Source organism: Mobula hypostoma, chromosome 16 (assembly GCF_963921235.1).
Source record: "Mobula hypostoma chromosome 16, sMobHyp1.1, whole genome shotgun sequence".
NCBI lineage: Eukaryota > Metazoa > Chordata > Chondrichthyes > Myliobatiformes > Myliobatidae > Mobula > Mobula hypostoma.
The window spans coordinates 5,639,051-5,657,303 of record NC_086112.1 but is presented as its reverse complement, the minus strand read 5'-3'; the positions used below and the strand labels follow the sequence as shown (position 1 = coordinate 5,657,303).

At 44.6% G+C, this 18,253-nt stretch overlaps 1 protein-coding gene across 1 annotated transcript in view; it reads right to left on the bottom strand.

Annotated features, from left to right (window-relative positions):
- Positions 1-18,253, bottom strand: part of LOC134357511 (arrestin domain-containing protein 3-like) — a 70,018-nt gene that overhangs the window by 6,573 nt on the left and 45,192 nt on the right. The window contains exons 4-6 of the mRNA XM_063069132.1: positions 14,911-15,013; positions 12,803-13,059; positions 637-799 (exon numbers count right to left, since the gene is read on the bottom strand). Of these exons, the coding sequence (XP_062925202.1) occupies positions 637-799; positions 12,803-13,059; positions 14,911-15,013 (523 nt within the window). The remainder of the gene's footprint in view (positions 1-636; positions 800-12,802; positions 13,060-14,910; positions 15,014-18,253) is intronic.

Below are 18,253 nucleotides of genomic sequence, written 5' to 3'. Positions count from 1 at the left end.
GTCACCCGTCTTGCAAAGACACTGCCCAGCAGTGCAATGGCAAACCACTTCTGTAGAAAAATTTCCTCAAGAACAATCATGGTCGTGGTCTTTCCATGACCACCCACATCATATGACATGTCAGATTACACACAAATGATGGTTAATGAAAAAAGTTTTGATTATCTGAGCCTCTGTTCCACTGCATTATACTTTATTATCATTGCTGTGATGGAATAATGCTGTAAAAATTGTTAACTTTAAGCTAAAAGGTTAAAGCAAACAGAATTCATTTTAATTGTGACTCCATAAAAACTCCACATGGATGGTCCCAAGCCCGGCTGTAAAAGGAGGAATGAGCATGGGGCTAGCATCCCATCCCGTAAAGACCCAGATCTCCAGAAATTCCAACAGAAGCTATAAGACCTCATTCCTGAGAGGAAGAGGAAGGCTTATCGAGAAGATGTATGAAGTAGTGTGGTGAAAGTGGAAGCCACAGGGCCAATCACCCTCCCATTAGCCCATGACTGAGGACTCTGGTGACCTCCTGTGGACGGACTCTGCCCCAGTATGAGTGATGGGCCGAAGAAGAATGGTCGGTGGACCCAACAGGCTGTTTCTCTGCTCTATCACCCAATAACTCAACCTTGCCCTTACCTTCAGGTCCAACAGGGAGTGCTTGGTTTACCCCACTGTAATCCATCCCATAATGGACATTAAAATCACCCGCTGGTTCAGCGTAAGGATGCTTTGGAAGTGTACCAATAACTATTGGCAAGTTGACGGTTAAATTCGTTGCTCTTGGAATCTGCACTGACACCTGAAAAACAAACATTTCCTTAATGATTTAAAAACTATATTGTCTATTTCTTTGCAAAATGTGTGCTATTGTCTTTTGTCCTTGCTCAGCCACTGTAGTTGCCACACTGATTCAAACATTTGATGGTTCACATCCAGTCTGCAAACTTCTACTGAAGAACGAGGAAACAAATTTTGTTGAATTATTCCATTGTTTATAATCACTTTGAGAAGTACAATTTACTGGATGCCATGATAACATAGCAGATAGTGCAACACCATTACAGCTCGGGACTTTGGAGTTTGGAGCTCAATCCAAGCATCCTCTGTAAGGAGTCAAGCCAATATAAGGTACACTATATAGAAAGACAATGTTTCTTCAAACCAAGGTGTAAACCTCATAACACACGATAAGGATAAAAATCTCCAGATGAATTACACATAAATAGCAAACTAAGGTGCATTGATATTAAATATTGTAAAGGTATGGAACAGAGGTATGAATACGATGTGGCAAGGAGTTCATTAGCCTAATGGCCTGGAGGAAGAAACTGTTTCTTATCCTGACCAGTCTTGTTTTTATGCATCATAGTCCCTGCTGATGGTAGAAAAGTCAAGAAAAATGCTGGATGGATGGGTGGGATCTTTAATGATACGAAGGGCCCTGTGTATGCAGCACTCCTGATAAATGTCCCCGATGGATGGTAGGGAGATCCTTATGATCCTCTCATCTGTTCTCACAGTCCTTTGGAGGGACTTCTAGTCTGATGCTTGACTGCTCCCACACCAGATGGAGATGCAACTTGTCAGGATGCTCTCAATGGTGCTCCTGTTGAGACAAGGTGGAGGTGGGAGGGTGCGAGCCTTGCTTGCATCAATCTTGTTAGGAAGTGGAGGCGTTGCTGTGTATTCTTGTTCAGGGAGGTGATATTAAGGGACCAGGTGAGGTCATTTGTGATGTGAATTCCCAGGAACTTTGTGCGCTTAACTCTCTGTATGGAGGAGCCTTGTATTCACAGAGGGGGATGGTTTGCCTGCACTTTTCTGAAGTTCACAATGACTTCCTTTGTCTTCTCAAAGTTCAGCCTTAGGTTGTTGTTCTTCTCACACCGACTCACCAGTTGCTCCACTTCCTCTCGATACTCCCTCTCATCATCGCTTTTGCTGAGGCCAACCACTGTTGTGTTATCTACACACTTGATGACACGGTTTGAGCTGGATCCTGCGACACAGTCGTGTATAAGCAGTGTGAACAGTAGCGGACTGAGCTCACAGCCTTGCGGAGTGCCAGTGCTCAGGGTCATGGGATGAGAGATGTTGCTGCCCACGCAGACTGACTAATTCCAGTATCCAATTGCAGAGGGAGGTGCTGAGACTCAGCGAGGACAGTTGCCCCACCAGTTTCTCGTGTATAATGGTACAGAATACTGAACTGAAGTCTAAACAGCAGTCTGGCATATGAGACCCCCAGTTGCCAGGTGGGACAGGACAGAGTGGAGGGCAGAGGCTATGGCATCAGTGGATCAATTCAAGTGATAAGCAAACTGGAAAGGGTGCAGTGTAGCTGGGAGAAAGGCATTAATGTGCTCCATGACAGTCACTCAAAGCATTTCATAATGGTTTCCCCATAGAAAGTATTGGTTTTCTCCAGTTCTTCTGGTTTTCTCCCACAGTCCAAAGTTATACTGGGTAGTAACGTAATTAATCATTTTAAATTGTGCTGTGATTAGGCTAGGGTTAAATCAGTGGGTTGCTGGCAGTGTGGCTCAAAGGGCCGGAAGGGCCAATTCCACACTGCATCTCTGTATTTATTCAAATGAATAAATTTGAATTGCCTGTAAACAGCTTTGCAATCTAAAATCCAGTTACGATATTGATATTGTATTGTTCACTGTATTATATTGAAACAGGTGCCTAATTATATCTCATGCATATCACAGCTTTAAATGTGCTCTGGAAATGCAGCCAAGTACAGCTCTCCCTTACGTCTGTATACAGGCAAAACAAGTATATCAGATTACAGCCAAACCTTAATAAGGACCCCTCAGAGGAAAATAGAAATTAATACTCTGCCACCCATCACAGAATCCATTTTTAGAAAAGGCCTCTATCCCTGCTCATTAATTTAATGGCAGCTTTAACTGAGGAGATATGTTGCAGCAATAATTTGGAATAGGTTATCAGAACTTAGTCTCAGATTTGCACAAACAACTGGTGACAGACCAGTCTATGGCCTTATCTTTACTACCAAGATGAGGCCAAACTGAGTTTGGACATGTGACACCTCATTGCGTCTGGGTAGCCTTCAACCTGATGGCATAAAAATTGATTCTCCAACTTCCAGGAATTTTTCCAACCTCCTCTTTTTTCCATTCCTCACATGGCTACCCCTCATCTCCTTCTACTGGCTCCCCTTCCCCTTCCTCCACAGCTCACTCCCTTCTATTAGATTCGCCTCCTTCAGCCCTTTACCTCATCCAACTACGTCTTACCAGTTTCCTATTTCATTTTCACTCCCCCACCTACCATCTTTCCCTTCATCTGTTCTCAGCCATCACCTGGCAGCAGGTACTCCTCCCTCTCCCCACCCCTCCTTATTCTGGCTTCCTCTCCCCTTCTTTTCCAGTCCTGATGAAGGCCCCATACATGGTGCCAGATCTGCTGAGTTCCTCCAACATTGTGCGTGCTGGTCACACTGCAAGATGGATCCCAAGACAAAGCACATTCAATCACCGAAGACATGCAATTGCCATTTACAGAAGGAAACATGGGGAACTGGAACAGAAGAAGTTGGCCATTTGGATGTTTAGGTCTACTATGCCAGGGCTCCCCAACGTTTTTGCACCGCGGACCGGTTTATTTTGACAATATTCTTGTGGACTGGCTGACCCCGGGGGGGGGAGGGGTGGGGTAGGGTTGCCAACGGACAAGAGTAGCAGTCAAATACGTTGTGCTTACCCCGAGAAAGACTACCATGACCATGAAGCCTTGCGTGGGCACCTGTGTGTGCATGCGTGACCTGAGCATGCGTGTACGGGCCGATTTTTTTCTACTAATCGTTTTTGACAATTCTGTTCCGGTGGCGGGGGGGGGGGGGTGATGTTAATCACGACTGGAATATAGGTGATAAGTGGCTAATACACTCAATTTTGTTTCTAAAAGGGTTTATCTAACAAATTTAATATTAAACACACAGCACATATTTTCCTCGCATGAATATAGTGATAAGTCAACTATCGGGGGAGGACAGGGGAGCTTGAAGTAAGTGTTGAACAAACTTTCTGCAGAAGTGTTAGAGGCAGGTCCGATATTATCATTTAAAGAAAAATTGGATAGGTATATGGATAGGAAAGGAATGGAGGGTTATGGGCTGATTGCAGGTCGATGGGACTAGGTGAGAGTAGCGTTCAGCATGGACTAGAAGGGCAGAGATGGCCTGTTTCCGTGCTGTAATCGTTATATGGTTATATAAGTCACTTATAAGTCAATAGCATCATAACATTTTAAGTAATGTTTGGATATTAAACACACAGCACGTATTTTCCCCGTATAAACATATAAAATCGTTGCAACACAAAAATATCGCTGAATCAGTGGGATCCCTGGGCTTGTTTCCCTGCAACAAGACGGTGTCAGTGAGGAGTGATAGGAGACAGTGATACTCGAAGGGGGTTCCTTATGTCCAGTCTGTTCCACAATTTAGTTTTCGTTGTATTCATTGCAGAGATAATGTTGGAAATGGAAGCAACGTTTTCAGTGCTTTTGTGACTGTCTCGGGATATTCAGCCTTGACTTTGATCAAGAATGCCGGCAGGGATGTTATGTCAAACATACTTTTCAGCCTGCCGTCATTTGCAAGCTCGAGGAGTTGATCTCCTTTCCGCACTGACATGGATGATGAGCGGGTAATGACCTCGCGTGCGTTCAAGTTCAACAGTGGGCGTGACAGGGAATGAGGAAAGGTGCAGCTGACTCCTATCGCCAAATCATATCATTTCCTCATGGCACGGTAGCACATGCTTTGCGGCCCGGTACCGGTCCATGGCCCAGTGGTTGAGGACTGCGGTGCTATGCCATTTGGTACAATCAGGGCTGACCTCCTGTCTCAATACCATATCCCTGCTCTCTCCATACGTGCCTTTATGACTTCTTTGTCTGGAAATCTATCTTCTTAAGTATACAAGGCCATGGTTAGCGTCACACTATTGCAGCTCGGGATGTCAGAGTTCAAAGTTCAATTGCAACATCCTCTGTAAGGGGTCTCTACGTCCTCCCCGTGGAATGCTTGGGTTTTCTGTAGATCCTCCAGTTTCCACCCACAGTCCAAATATGTACTGGGTAGTATGTTAATTGGTCATTGTAAATTGTCCAGTAATTAGATTAGGGTTAAATTGGGGGTTGCTGGGAGGACTGGAAGGACCCATTCCGACTGTATTTCTAAATAAATAAATTTAATGACATGGCTTCCACCACCTCTCCTTGGCAGAGAACTCCACAGATTCACCACTCTCATCTCAGCTGTAGATATCGCACCTCATGTCTTGAGATTGTGACCCACTGTCTATATTCTGCATATGAGAAGAAAACCCCATCCTGCCCAGATCCATTCTGTGTGGCCCGGCAGGAACTCAACAAGATCCCTCTTCATTCGTCTAAACACATGTGTCTGGCCAGCACACTTCCGACCATAGACTTGCCTTGTCAGAGATCAGTCCGGTGAACCTTTGCTGCTGGTGGTCTAAGGTAAGCATAGTTTTTCTCCAGTCAGGACGCCAAATGTCTAGCAGGCCTCACCAACACTCTCTTGTAACTGAGCCAGATGTCCTAACTGTGCATCCATGTGGAGTTTACACATTCTCCCCGTCAGCTTGTCATTTTAAAGCTCTTACAGTCCCAACAACACGTGGACTAATTGAGGCCATCCATTGACTGAGGTCGACCAAGGATAATGCATCCCAGCTGTCCCATGTGATACGCAAGCCAGGGCAGTATGGTATGGAGAGGAAGCTGTCGCCCATGCAGCAGGTTCCTCCTCTCTATGCACCCGATGAGCCGAAAGGAACGGCAGAGACTGATACAGATTGGTACCAGCAGCATCGCAGGAATTGCCAGTCAGCATTAAATTCAACACAAGACCACCTCAGGGACTCCAGCTCCGAATTTTTTCCTCAGGGTTTACTCCTGAAGCCTTCCCCATGAGTGGGTAGAGCCACAGAGCAGTGAAGGTTAGAGATCGGTTCTCCTTCTCTTAGCCGAGCTGCCAACCACGGCTGACGAGCCCCATCTGCCTGAAGTGACTGATTTAAAGTAGCCAGTAACCCGCCTTTTCCCTTCTCCTGTCAGTAGAAACAGATCCACCAGGCTTAGCAGCTAAGTCACATGTGAAGGCCAGGAGCTGGACTTGGTTGTCAGATGCTATTTGAGATGCACACCATTGGGAGCATTTAATTGGTAGTGGGAGCTTATCCACACCACCTCCCACTGGTTATAACATCGTTAAGGAATCTGGGCTGATTTACAGCATACGGGCTTATTTCATTACTACAGTACAAGAAGTTACCAGAAGAAGTGGTGCAAACAGGTATGAGAGCAGTGTTTAAGAGGCTTTTGGACAGACACACGAGCAGGCAGAGACTGAAGGGATATGGACCACGTGCAGGCAGACGTGATGAGCTTAAATTGGTGTCATATAACCATATAACAATCACAGCACGGAAACAGGCTATCTCGGCCCTTCTAGTCCATGCCGAACTCTTACTCACACCTAGTCCCACCGACCTGCACTCAGCTGACAACCCTCCATTCCTTTCCTGTCCATATATCTATCCAATTTAACTTTAAATGATAACATCGGACCTGCCTCAACCACTTCTGCTGGAAGCTCGTTACACACAGCCACCACTCTCTGAGTAAAGAAGTTCTCCCTCATGTTACCCCTAAACTTTTACCCTTTAACTCTCAACTCATGTCCTCTTGTTTGAATCTCCCCCACTCTCAATGGAAAAAGCCTATCCATGTCAACTCTATCTATCCCCCTCATAATTTTAAATACCTCTATCAAGTCCCCCCTCAACCTTCTATGTTCCAAAGAATAAAGACCCAACTTGTTTAACCTTTCTCTGTAACTTAGGAGATGAAAGCCAGGCAGCATTCTAGTAAATCTCCTCTGTACTCTCTCAATTTTATTGACATCTTTCCTATAATTCGGTGACCAGAACTGTACACAATACTCCAAATTTGGCCTTACCAATGCCTTATAGAATCTCAACATTACATCCCAACTCCTATACTCAATGCTCTGATTAATAAAGGCCAGCATACCAAAAGCTTTCTTCACCACCCTACCCACATGAGATTCCACCTTCAGCGAACTATGCACCATTATTCCTAGATCTCTCTGTTCTACTGTATTCTTCAATGCCCTACCATTTACCATGTATGTCCTATTTTGATTAGTCCTACCAAAATGTAGTACCTCACATTTATTAGCATTAAAGTCCATCTAACATCTTTCAGCCCACTATTCTAACTGGCCTAAATCTCTCTGCAAGCTTTGAAAACCTACTTTATTATCCACAACTCCACCTATCTTAGTATCATCTGCATACTTACTCATCCAATTTACCACCCCATCATCCAGATCATTAACATATATGACAAACAACATTGAACCCAGTACAGATCCTTGAGGCACACCACTGGTCACTGGCCTCCAATCTGACACACAGTTATCCATCACTTCTCTCTGGCATCTCCCATCCAGGTACTGCTGAATCCATTTCACTACTGCGATATTAGTACCTAACGATTGAACCTTCCTAACTAACCTTCTGTGTGGAACCTTGTCAAAGGCCTTACTGAAGTCCATATAGACAACATCCACCACTTTACCCTCATCAACTTTCCTAGAAACCTCAAAAATTCAATAAGATTTGTCAAACGTGACCTTCCACGCACAAGTCCATGTTGACTGTTCCTAATCAGACCCTGTCTATCCAGATAATTATATATGCCATCTCTAAGAGTACTTTCCATCAAGTTACCCCCCACTGACGTCAAACTCACAGGCCGATAATTGCTAGGTTTACTCTTAGAACCCTTTTTAAACAATGGAACAACCTCAGCAATACGCCAATACTCCGGCACCATCCCCGTTTCTAATGACATTTGAAATATTTCTGTCAGAGCCCCTGCTAATTCCACACTAACTTCCCTCAAGGTCCGAGGGAATATCCTGTCTGGACCCGGAGACTTAACCAATTCTTTAACAGATTTGACATTGTGACCCCTGCCCATCCCCCACATGAGCCATCTGTTGTCGGCCCCCAATCAACACATGTTCCACTCTCCTCTCCTACCCCTCCTCACAGTCCCCCACCCCGCTCTCATGACTACACCCCTCCCCAACATAAAACCACCACGGTGAGCTTCACAGCTGAACAGGTGAGAAGACAGCTGAAATGTCTCAACCCAAGCAAAGCTGCAGGACCGGATGGTGTCAGTACCAGGGTGCTCAAAGCCTGTGCCCCTCAGCTATGTGGAGTACTTCGCCATGTATTCAACCCGAGCCTGAGGCTCCGGAGGGTTCTTGTACTGTGGAAAACGTCCTGCCCCATCCCTGTGCCGAAGACGCTGCACCCCTGCGGCCTCAATGACTACAGACCGGTGGCATTGACCTCCCACATCATGAAGACCCTGGAGATACTTGTTCTGGAGCTGCTCCGGCCTATGGTCAGGCCACACTTAGATCCCCTCCAGTTCGCCTACCAGCCCCAACTAGGAATTGAGGATGCCATCATCTACCTGCTGAACCGTGTCTACCCCCACCTGGACAAGCCAGCGAGCACCGTGAGGGTCATGTTTTTTGACGCCTCCAGTGTGTTCAACACCATCCGCCCTGTTCTGCTGGGGGAGAAGCTGACAGCGATGCAGGTGGATGCTCCCCTGGTGTCATGGATTCTTGATTACCTGACTGGCGACCAAAGTAAGTGTGCTTGCAACGCTGTGTGTCCGACAGAGTGATCAGCAGCACCAGGGCTCCACAGGGGACTGTCTTGTCTTCCTTTCTCTTCACTATTTACATCTCGGACTTCAACTACTGCACAGAGTCTTGTCATCTTCAGAAGTTTTCGGATGACTCTGCCATAGTTGGATGCATCAGCAAGGGAGATGAGGTTGAGTACAGGGCTACTGTAGGAAACTTTGTCACCTGATGTGAGCAGAATTATCTGCAGCTTAATGCGAAAAAGACTAAGCAGCTGGTGGTAGACCTGAGGAGAGCTAAGGTACCGGCGACCCCTGTTTCCATCCAGGGGGTCAGTGTGGACATGGTGGAGGATTACAAATACCTGGGGACACGTATTGACAATAAACTGGACTGGTCAAAGAACACTGAGGCTGTCTATAAGAAGGGTCAGAGCCATCTCTATTTCCTGAGGAGACTGAGGTCCTTTAACATCTGCCGGACGATGCTGAGGATGTTCTACGAGTCTGTGGTGGCCAGTGCTATCATGTTTGCTGTTGTGTGCTGGGGCAGTAGGCTGAGGGTAGCAGACACCAACAGAATCAACAAACTTATTTGTAAGGCCAGTGATGTTGTGGGGATGGAACTGGACTCTCTCACGGTGGTGTCTGAAAAGAGGATGCTGTCTAAGTTGCATGCCATCTTGGTCAATGTCTCCCATCCACTACATAATGTACTGGGTGGGCACAGGAGTACATTCAGCCAGAGACACATTCCTCCAAGATGCAGCACAGAGCGTCATAGGAAGTCATTCCTGCCTGTGGCCATCAAACTTTACAACTCCTCCCTTGGAGGGTCAGACACCCTGTGCCAAATGGCTGGTCCTGGACTTATTTCGTAATTTACTGGCATAATTTACATATTACTATTTAACTATTTATGGTTCTATTACTATTTATTATTTATGGTGCAACTGTAGCGAAAACCAATTTCCCCCTGGGATCAATAATGTATGACTATGACTATGACTATATTCCTTAAAAGTGTCAGTACTTCCTCTCCTTTTATACTTTCCATAACTACCCTACTTGTTTCCCTTACCTTACACAATTCAATATCCTCCTCCTTAGTGAATACCAAAGAAAAGAAATTGTTCATAATCTCCCCCTTCTCTTTTGGCTCCGCACATAGCTGTCCACTCTGATTCTCTAAGGGACCAATTTTATCTCTCACTATCCTTTTGCTATTAATATAACTGTAGAAACGCTTTGGATTTATTTTCCCTTACTTGCCAAAGCAGCTTCATATCTTCTTTTAGCTTTTCAAATTTCTTTCTTAAGATTCTTTTTACATTCTTTATATTCCTTGTTTACTCCAAGCTGCCTGTATTTATTGTAGATCCCTCTCTTTTTCCGAACCAAGTTTCCAATAACCCTTGAAAACCACGGCTCTCTCAAACTTTTAACCTTTCCTTTCAACCTAACAGGAACATAAAGATCCTGAACCCTCAAAATGTCACCTTTAAATGACTTCCATTTCTCTATTATATCTTTCCCATAAAACAAATTGTCCCAATCCACTCCTTCTAAATCCTTTCGCATCTCCTCAAAGTTAGCCTTTCTCCAATCAAAAATCTCAACCCTGGGTCCAGTCCTATCCTCCTCCATAATTATATTGAAACTAATGGTATTGTGATCACTGGACCTGAAGTGCTCCCCAACACGTACCTCTGTCACCTGCCCTATCTCATTCCCTAACAGGAGATCCAACACTGCCCGTTCTCTAGTTGGTACTTCTATGTATTGCTGCAGAAAACTATCTTGCACACATTTTACAAACTCCAAACCATCCAGCCCTTTTACAGAATGGGCTTCCCAGTCAATGTGTGGAAAATTAAAATCTCCCACAATCACAACCTTGTGCTTACTACAAATATCTGCTATCTCCTTACAAATTTGCTCCTCCAGTTCTCGGTCCCCATTAGGTGGTCTATAATACACCCCTATAAGTGTCACAACACCTTTCCTATTCCTCAATTCCACCCAAATAGCCTCCCTAGACGAGTCCACTAATCTATCCTGCCAGAGCACCGCTGTTATATATTCTCTGACAAGCAATGCAACACCTCCCCCTCTTGCCCCTCCTATTCTATCACACCAGAAGCAATGAAATCCTGGAATACTTAGTTGCCAATCACACCCCTCCTGCAACCACATTTCACTAATAGCTACAACATTATATTTCCAGGTATCAATCCATGCTCTAAGCTCATCCACCTTTCTTACAATGCTCCTAGATTTAAAATAGATGCATTTAAGAAACTCTCCACCTCCCAATCTCTGTCCATCCCTAATGGAGCAAACAACTTTGTTACCTTTTTTTTTCCTTTTCCCCTCCATCTTCGGTCTGTGGGCTCCCATTCTCTGTCCCCTCCCTATTCTCCCTCACACACTGTCTATGAGCTTTCTCTATTTGTGAACTACCCTCCTCTCTCCTAGTCTCTTCAATTTGATTCCCACCCCCCAACCATTCTAGTTTAAAGTCTCCTCAGTAGCCCTCACAAATCTCCCCGCCAGGATATTGGTCCCCCTAGGATTTAAGTGCAACCCATCCTTTTTGTACAGGTCACACCTGCGCCAAAAGAGGTCCCAATGATCCAAAAACTTGAATCCCTGCCCCCTGCTCCAATCCCTCAGCCACGCATTTATCCTCCACCTCATTGCATTCCTACTCTCACTGTCGTGTGGTACAGGCAGTAATCCCGAAATTACTACCTTTGCGGTCCTTTTTCTCAACTCCCTTCCTAACTCCCTATATTCTCCTTTCAGGACCTCTTCCCTTTTCCTACCTATGTCATTGGTACCTATATGTACCACGACCTCTGGCTCCTCACCCTCCCACTTCAGGATATTTTAGACACGATCAGAAACATCCCAGACCCTGGCACCAGGTAGGCAAACTACCATCCGGGTCTCCTGACTGCATCCACAGAATTGCCTATCTGACCCCCTAACTATCGAGTCCCCTATTACTACTGCCCTCCTCTTCCTTTCCCTACCCTTCTGAGCTACAGGGCCGGACTCTGTGCGGAGGCACGGCCACTGTTGCTTCCCCCAGGTAAGCTGTCCCCGCCCCCCAACAGTACTCAAACAGGAGTACTTATTGTCAAGGGGCACAGCCACTGCGGTACTCTCTAGTACCTGCCCCTTCCCCTTACACTTCCTAACCGTGACCCACTTGTCTTCCTCCCATGGCCTCGGTGTCATCACCTGCTTGTAACTCCTCTCTATCAACTCCTCACTCTCCCTGACCAGACGAAGGTCATCAAGCTGCAGCTCCAGTTCCCTAATGTGGTCCTTTAGGAGCTGCAGCTCAGTGCACCTGGCACAGATGTGGACATCCGGGAGGCTGGGAGACTCCAGGACCTCCACATCCGACACCGAGAACAACAAGCTGCCCTCACACTCATACTTCCCGCCCTTTCCTCAAATAACAGGAAAAATTGAAAACCAAACCTACTTCGCCTCACCCATTTCTGCCTAAGCCCGTCGAGCCAAAGCCCTTAGGCCTTCACTCTGCTCCTGGCTTACTCCGCAGCCTGCAAAGCGACGCTGCCCGCTGTATAAGGCTGTGTTCCTTTTAAATCTTCCGCGCTTCACTGCTCGACATCACACGCCTGCGCAGTCCCGCCTCTCTTAACTCCGATGAAAAAACGAAAAATTCTAAATGGCTTCCGCTGCACTCCCGCTCCGATTCTTAGACTTTCTTCTCCGAATGGTGGGCATGGTGGGCAGAGATATCGCGGGCCAATGTGTTTGTTCTGTACTCTATCATAATCTGGTGTCATTTCCTTCCAATTTAGAAGAGATTTTGAACTAAATCGTACTGATTGGGGTCCTGATAAAAGGTGACAGCAGTCAATAAAGTGGGTGAAGAAATATTAAGACAAACAAGGCAATATCTGTAACAGCAAGTTCCATCTTGAACATTACCACACACTTTGTGGCATGGTCATATTGTCCATTGACCACACTGAAAAGTATAATTCAAAATGCTATCTACCTGAATGGAATACTCCATCTGGATAATAGTGCAGTACATCAGTGTTGGAGGAACTTCTGGAATTTTCAACAGCATTGTAATCCGGCTGTCTTTCTGTCTGGCTAGTACTGCCTCTCCCTGGATTTTGGTAACAAGCTCGGAGGACGTATTTTTTTTGAATTTTGCATGGTAGGTGATTGTTTTAAAAATGGCTGCCGTTGGATTGACTTTGCGGGACGAGTGATTCTCAATTTCAGCAAATACTTGAATTGTTTCACCTGGAAAAAGAGCAAAGTCCAGTTTACATAATCTTATGTATTCCCTCTCAATCAACAGTAGATGAATAAAACAATGAATAAATTACAATAATAATAATGATGGGAAGACTGCCATGGTAGCATGGCTGTTAGCTGAATGTTATAACAGCTCAGGCAGAGTTCGGAGTTCAATTTCAGCATCATCTGCAAGGATTCCGTACATCCTCCCTGTACCAATTGGTAAATTAATTGGTCACTCCAAGTTGTCCCATGATTAGATTAGGATTAAATCAGAGGTTGCCAGGCGGTGTGGCTAGAAAGGCCAGAAGAACCTGTTCTGTACTGCATCTCCAAATACAATAAATAGTTGGGAAAAGTTTTCACAACAATGAACTGCCGTGGTCTGCCTATGATTAGCTTTTTTTGTGACATGTGCATCAAAACAGAGTGAAATGCATTGCTTGCATCAAATCCATCCTGTGAGGATATATAGGGGATAGTCTGCAAAGGTTGCCATGATTATGACACCTACATAACATGGCCACAATTTACTAACCCTAACTGTACGTTCTTGGTATGGAGCAAGAACCCAAGCAAACCCACATGGTCACAGGAAGAACAGAAACTCCTGAAAGACAGCAGTAGGAGTTGAACCTCAATCAGCAATCGCTGGCGCTCTAAAGCGAATACGCTAACCAGTACTCTACAGGGCGGTTAGAGTTTTTAAAATGTGTATATTGAGATAGTATATATATTGGCTGTAATCTTCAAAATCTTTGTTCTGGAAAGCTCTAGACAGATTAAAAACTTCAGACGATAAACCTCTTTCCATAAAAGAAGGGAGATAGAAAATAATTTACTAGATTTATTTATTTCGAGGTACAGAACGCAACAGGCTCTTCTGAACTTGAACCACGCCACTCAGCAACCCTCCTTTAACCCCAGCCTAATCAGAAGGCAATTTACTATAACCAATTAACCTACCAACCGGTACATCTTTGACTATGGAAGGAAATCAGAGCCCCCAGTGAAGAGCCATGCATTCCACAGGAGGACCGACACAGGCTCCTTATGAATGACATTGGGATTGAACTGCAGCATCCCTTCCCCATTCTTTATTCCATATTCCCTAAAGGTCATGTCCAACCTCCGACACCCTGAGCAGTAACAGCATCACACCAACCGCCATCCTGCACGCTGGAGTCAATGAATTTCCTGTTGAAATGTAACAAATTCAGGGTGCGAGTTCCAAGAGCTATGAGGTAATGTTATAAAACATTGGTCAGACCACACATGGAGTATTGTGTTCAGTTCTGGTTGGCTCATTATATTGAAGAATGTGGAAGCTTTAGAGGTGTAGAGGAGACTTACCTGGAAGCTGACATGTGATAGATGAGACCAGATGAGTGGGGGAGAGGGGATAAAGTAAGAAGCTGGAAGGTCACAGGTGGAACAAGTAAAGGGCTGAAGCAGGAATTGGATAGGAGAGGTGAGCGGACCACGGGAGAAAGGGAAGGAGGAGGGGCAACAGGGGGAGGTGCGAAGCAGGTGAGGAGAAGTGGTAAGAGGTCAAGGGATGGGGAATAGAAGAGGGAAGGGGGGAGAAAAAAACAGAGGGAAAAAGTTACTGGAGGTGAAGAAATCAATGTTCATGCCATCAGGTTGGAGCCTAACCAGGCAGAATATGAAGTGTTGGCCTCATCGTGCAGTGAAAACCCTCTCACCACCTTATTCAGTATGACAGAAATAGTTTTGAGAAACCACTTAGAAGTTACTAAATAGAAAGCGTGTGGTGGTTGAATATTACGTTATTGTGAATGTGATATACACAGGGTAGGAAATTCAACAGTTTCCAGTGCTCCAGATTTTTACCTGGAACGTATCCTTTCCGATCAATTTTGGCATTTAGCACGACTGGTCCTGAGGCACAACAGCAGCAACAAATAGTTTTCTCATCCATTACTGATAGCGGTTCCTGTAAAATCAACATTAAACACCGACTTCCATCAAACTTCAAGTATATATACCATATGCAATTTTGAGATTCCACAAAAGCAATAAATAATGCGAACACGAGATAATGAGATAGTAAGTCCATAATGTGAGATCATCAGTTGTGGGATCATTTCAATGATGGGGCAAGTAAATGAAGTTATCCACCTTTATTTAAGAGCCTGATGGTTGAGGGGTAGTTAACTATTCTTGAACCTGGTGGTGTGAATCCTGAGGCTCTTGTACCTTCTATCTGACAGCAGCAGTGAGAAGACAGCATGACCTGGGTGGTGGAGATCTTTGATAATGGATGCTACTTTCCCATGACAGCAGATGTGCTCAGTGGTTTAGGATCATATCCAAAAATATACACAATATCCTCAAAACAACCATGCGAATCAAACACTAATCATACATTGGCCAACAAGATCTTCTGCATTGCCTTCACAGGAAGCAAATGTGCACTGAAAACAAAATTAAAACCACAATCACATTTTACAGAGTGTTTAGTGACCACATACAAAGTGCCACAACAGTCTTCCAAAAAAACTCCAGCAAATTTCAAAATGTTCAAAATACATTTAGTATGTATACCATATACAACCTTGAGATTTGTCTTCTTGCAGGCAGCCACAAAACAAAGAAACAGAATAGAATCCATGAAAAAAATGTCACACAACTGTCGAATACCCAAAGTGTAGAAAAAAAAACAAAACGTGCAAATAATAAAAAAGTAAACAAATAACACACGGAACATGATTCGCAGAGTCCCTGAAAGTGAGTCCATAGTCACAGAGCCATTTCAGAGCTGAGGCGAGTGAAGCTGGTCCAGGAGCTCGACAGCTGCAGACCATGTAGCTGCAGAGTGAGGTCAGAGCTGCAGTGCATTAAGCCTCCCGGAGTAGTGAGCTGAACACCAGCTCATCCTCTGCCCTTGACACCTTGATCATTTTTATCTGGCTCGGCACTTAAATCAGCTAAACATTGGTTCATTTTTCGGTCCAGGTCCCAGGCCCTGCTGCTTCAATCTAGCCAGAAGTCCACTCCAGCAATGGCTGCCGTGGCTATACCTACATTATCGAGAATCCAGTTCACCAAATCCTTCAGGATTCCGCAAAAACACCAGGTCGTACAGTCAGTTCTAAAGCACAACTCCCAAAGGGAAATTACAAGCTGTGGATTGCAGTGTTCGTATTCCAAAAACTGTGTAATTAATAGAAAAGTTAGCAGTTCTGTTTGCTGACCTCAGAAAATCAGGCAGCAGTTAGGGAGAGGAATAAGCAGCCAAAGTTTCAGGACAAGACCCTTTATCAGGACAATTTAACAGCAGAATCTATGTTCTGGCATATTCCAGAATGGGTCAAAGATTTCAATATAAAAATAAAAATCAGAATTGAGGTCAGTTGTTCTTCTCCCAGGCCACAAGACCCCAGAGGAATGTAAGAGGTGGAAACATATGCATAATTCACGACCACTGACACTGTGTTTGGTTTACTTTCAGAGACTGGTCTGTCATGATGACATTACCACGTGCAGTTTTTTTTTAAACCACACTTTCTGTTCAGTGTTTGGAGGACAAGAAGGGAGTTGTTACAGTCTTTCTTAAACTTTCAATGCCTCTGCTATTTTATTTACAAAAACCTACAAGACAACTGAACACCCTGCCACCATGCAGGTTTGATCATGTATGATATGCCAGTAATGTTATACCATTCGCTTTTATGTTGCACCATATACTGTATGCACATTATTTGTTAATATATTTGTCGTAATATTACTTTACATGTTAAGTGTGTGAGGTATATGTACTGTGTTGTGCACCTTGGTCTGGAGGAACATTGTTTCATTTGGTGGTACACATGTGTATGGTTGAATGACAATAAACTGAACTTGAACTCGACTGCAAAATGCCTGGAAGTCTCTAGCCGAATGATTTGTGTGTTTTTTTTTTAAAAAGGTGGAACAAATCTTATTTATGATTTTTGGCCAATCCCCTTTCTTCTGCGATTATCAAATTAGTTAGATACTGCCTGTTATGCAACTGGCATTCAGAGTAGTAATGGAGCCCCCCTCCATTTCTGTCTGCCCTTGGCCATCTTCTCTATTGTGCCCAGGTGTGTTTCGGGGTCCTCATTTCTGCCTCTACGATATGGCACCAAGTTGTCTTTGATCTCTCGTGTTTCCTCCACCCTTCACAGGTCCAATGACGTGATGACTCGATGACAGAGCAAGCCTCTCTTCTCATCGCATGCCCAATCCATCTCCAATGTTTCCTCATGATGATTGTTGGGGATCTTTCTTGACCAGAAAATACAGAGGATCTTCCAGAGGCTCATGGTGTGGAATGATGACAGCTTGGCACGGACGTTCTCTATTATGTGCCAGCATTCTGACCCGTACAAGAGTGTGCGAAGAACACAACTCTGGTACAGCTTCACCTTGATGTGGACACATTCAAGTTAATATATTAATATATTTTCAGAGTTTTAGTGCACATGCATAGCCCTGTTTTATTTTTAAAAATCAGGTTGTGAAGGCAGTGAAATGAATGAATGTAGATACAGAACTCAGCTGAGCGAGGAGGTGGAGATAGAAACATAACCAACAGCAGATATTAGTATCCAGTGTAAGAATGGCAAACAAACAGAGGAACTTGTGTAGAGTGTCAATTTAGCCATATTTTTAGACCATAAGACATAGCAGCAAAATTGGCTATTCAGCTCATCAAGTCTGCTCCTCCATTCAGTTATGGCTGACCCATTTTCCACGTCAACTCCATTCACCGGCCTCCTCCCCATTACCTTTAACACCATTACTAATCAAGAACCTATCAACCTCTGCTTTAAATATACCCAATGACCTGGGCTCCACATCCATCTGTGGCAATAGATTCCACAGATTTATCACCTTCTGGCTAAAGAAATTCCTCCTTTTGTCTGTTCTAAGGGGACATCCTTCTACACTGAGCTGTGCCCTCTAGTCCTAGACTCAGCCACAAAGGAACCGTCCTCACCACATCCACTTTCAATATTCAATAGGCTTCGTTGAGATTCCCCCACCCACACCCTCATCTTTCTAAACTGCAGTGAGTACAGGCCCAGAGTCAAACACTCCTGATACATTAACCCTTTCATTTCTGGGATCACTTTTGAAACGCTCCTCAGGACCCTCTCCAGTGTGAGCACATATGGGGTCCAAAACTACTGACAATTCTCCAAATATG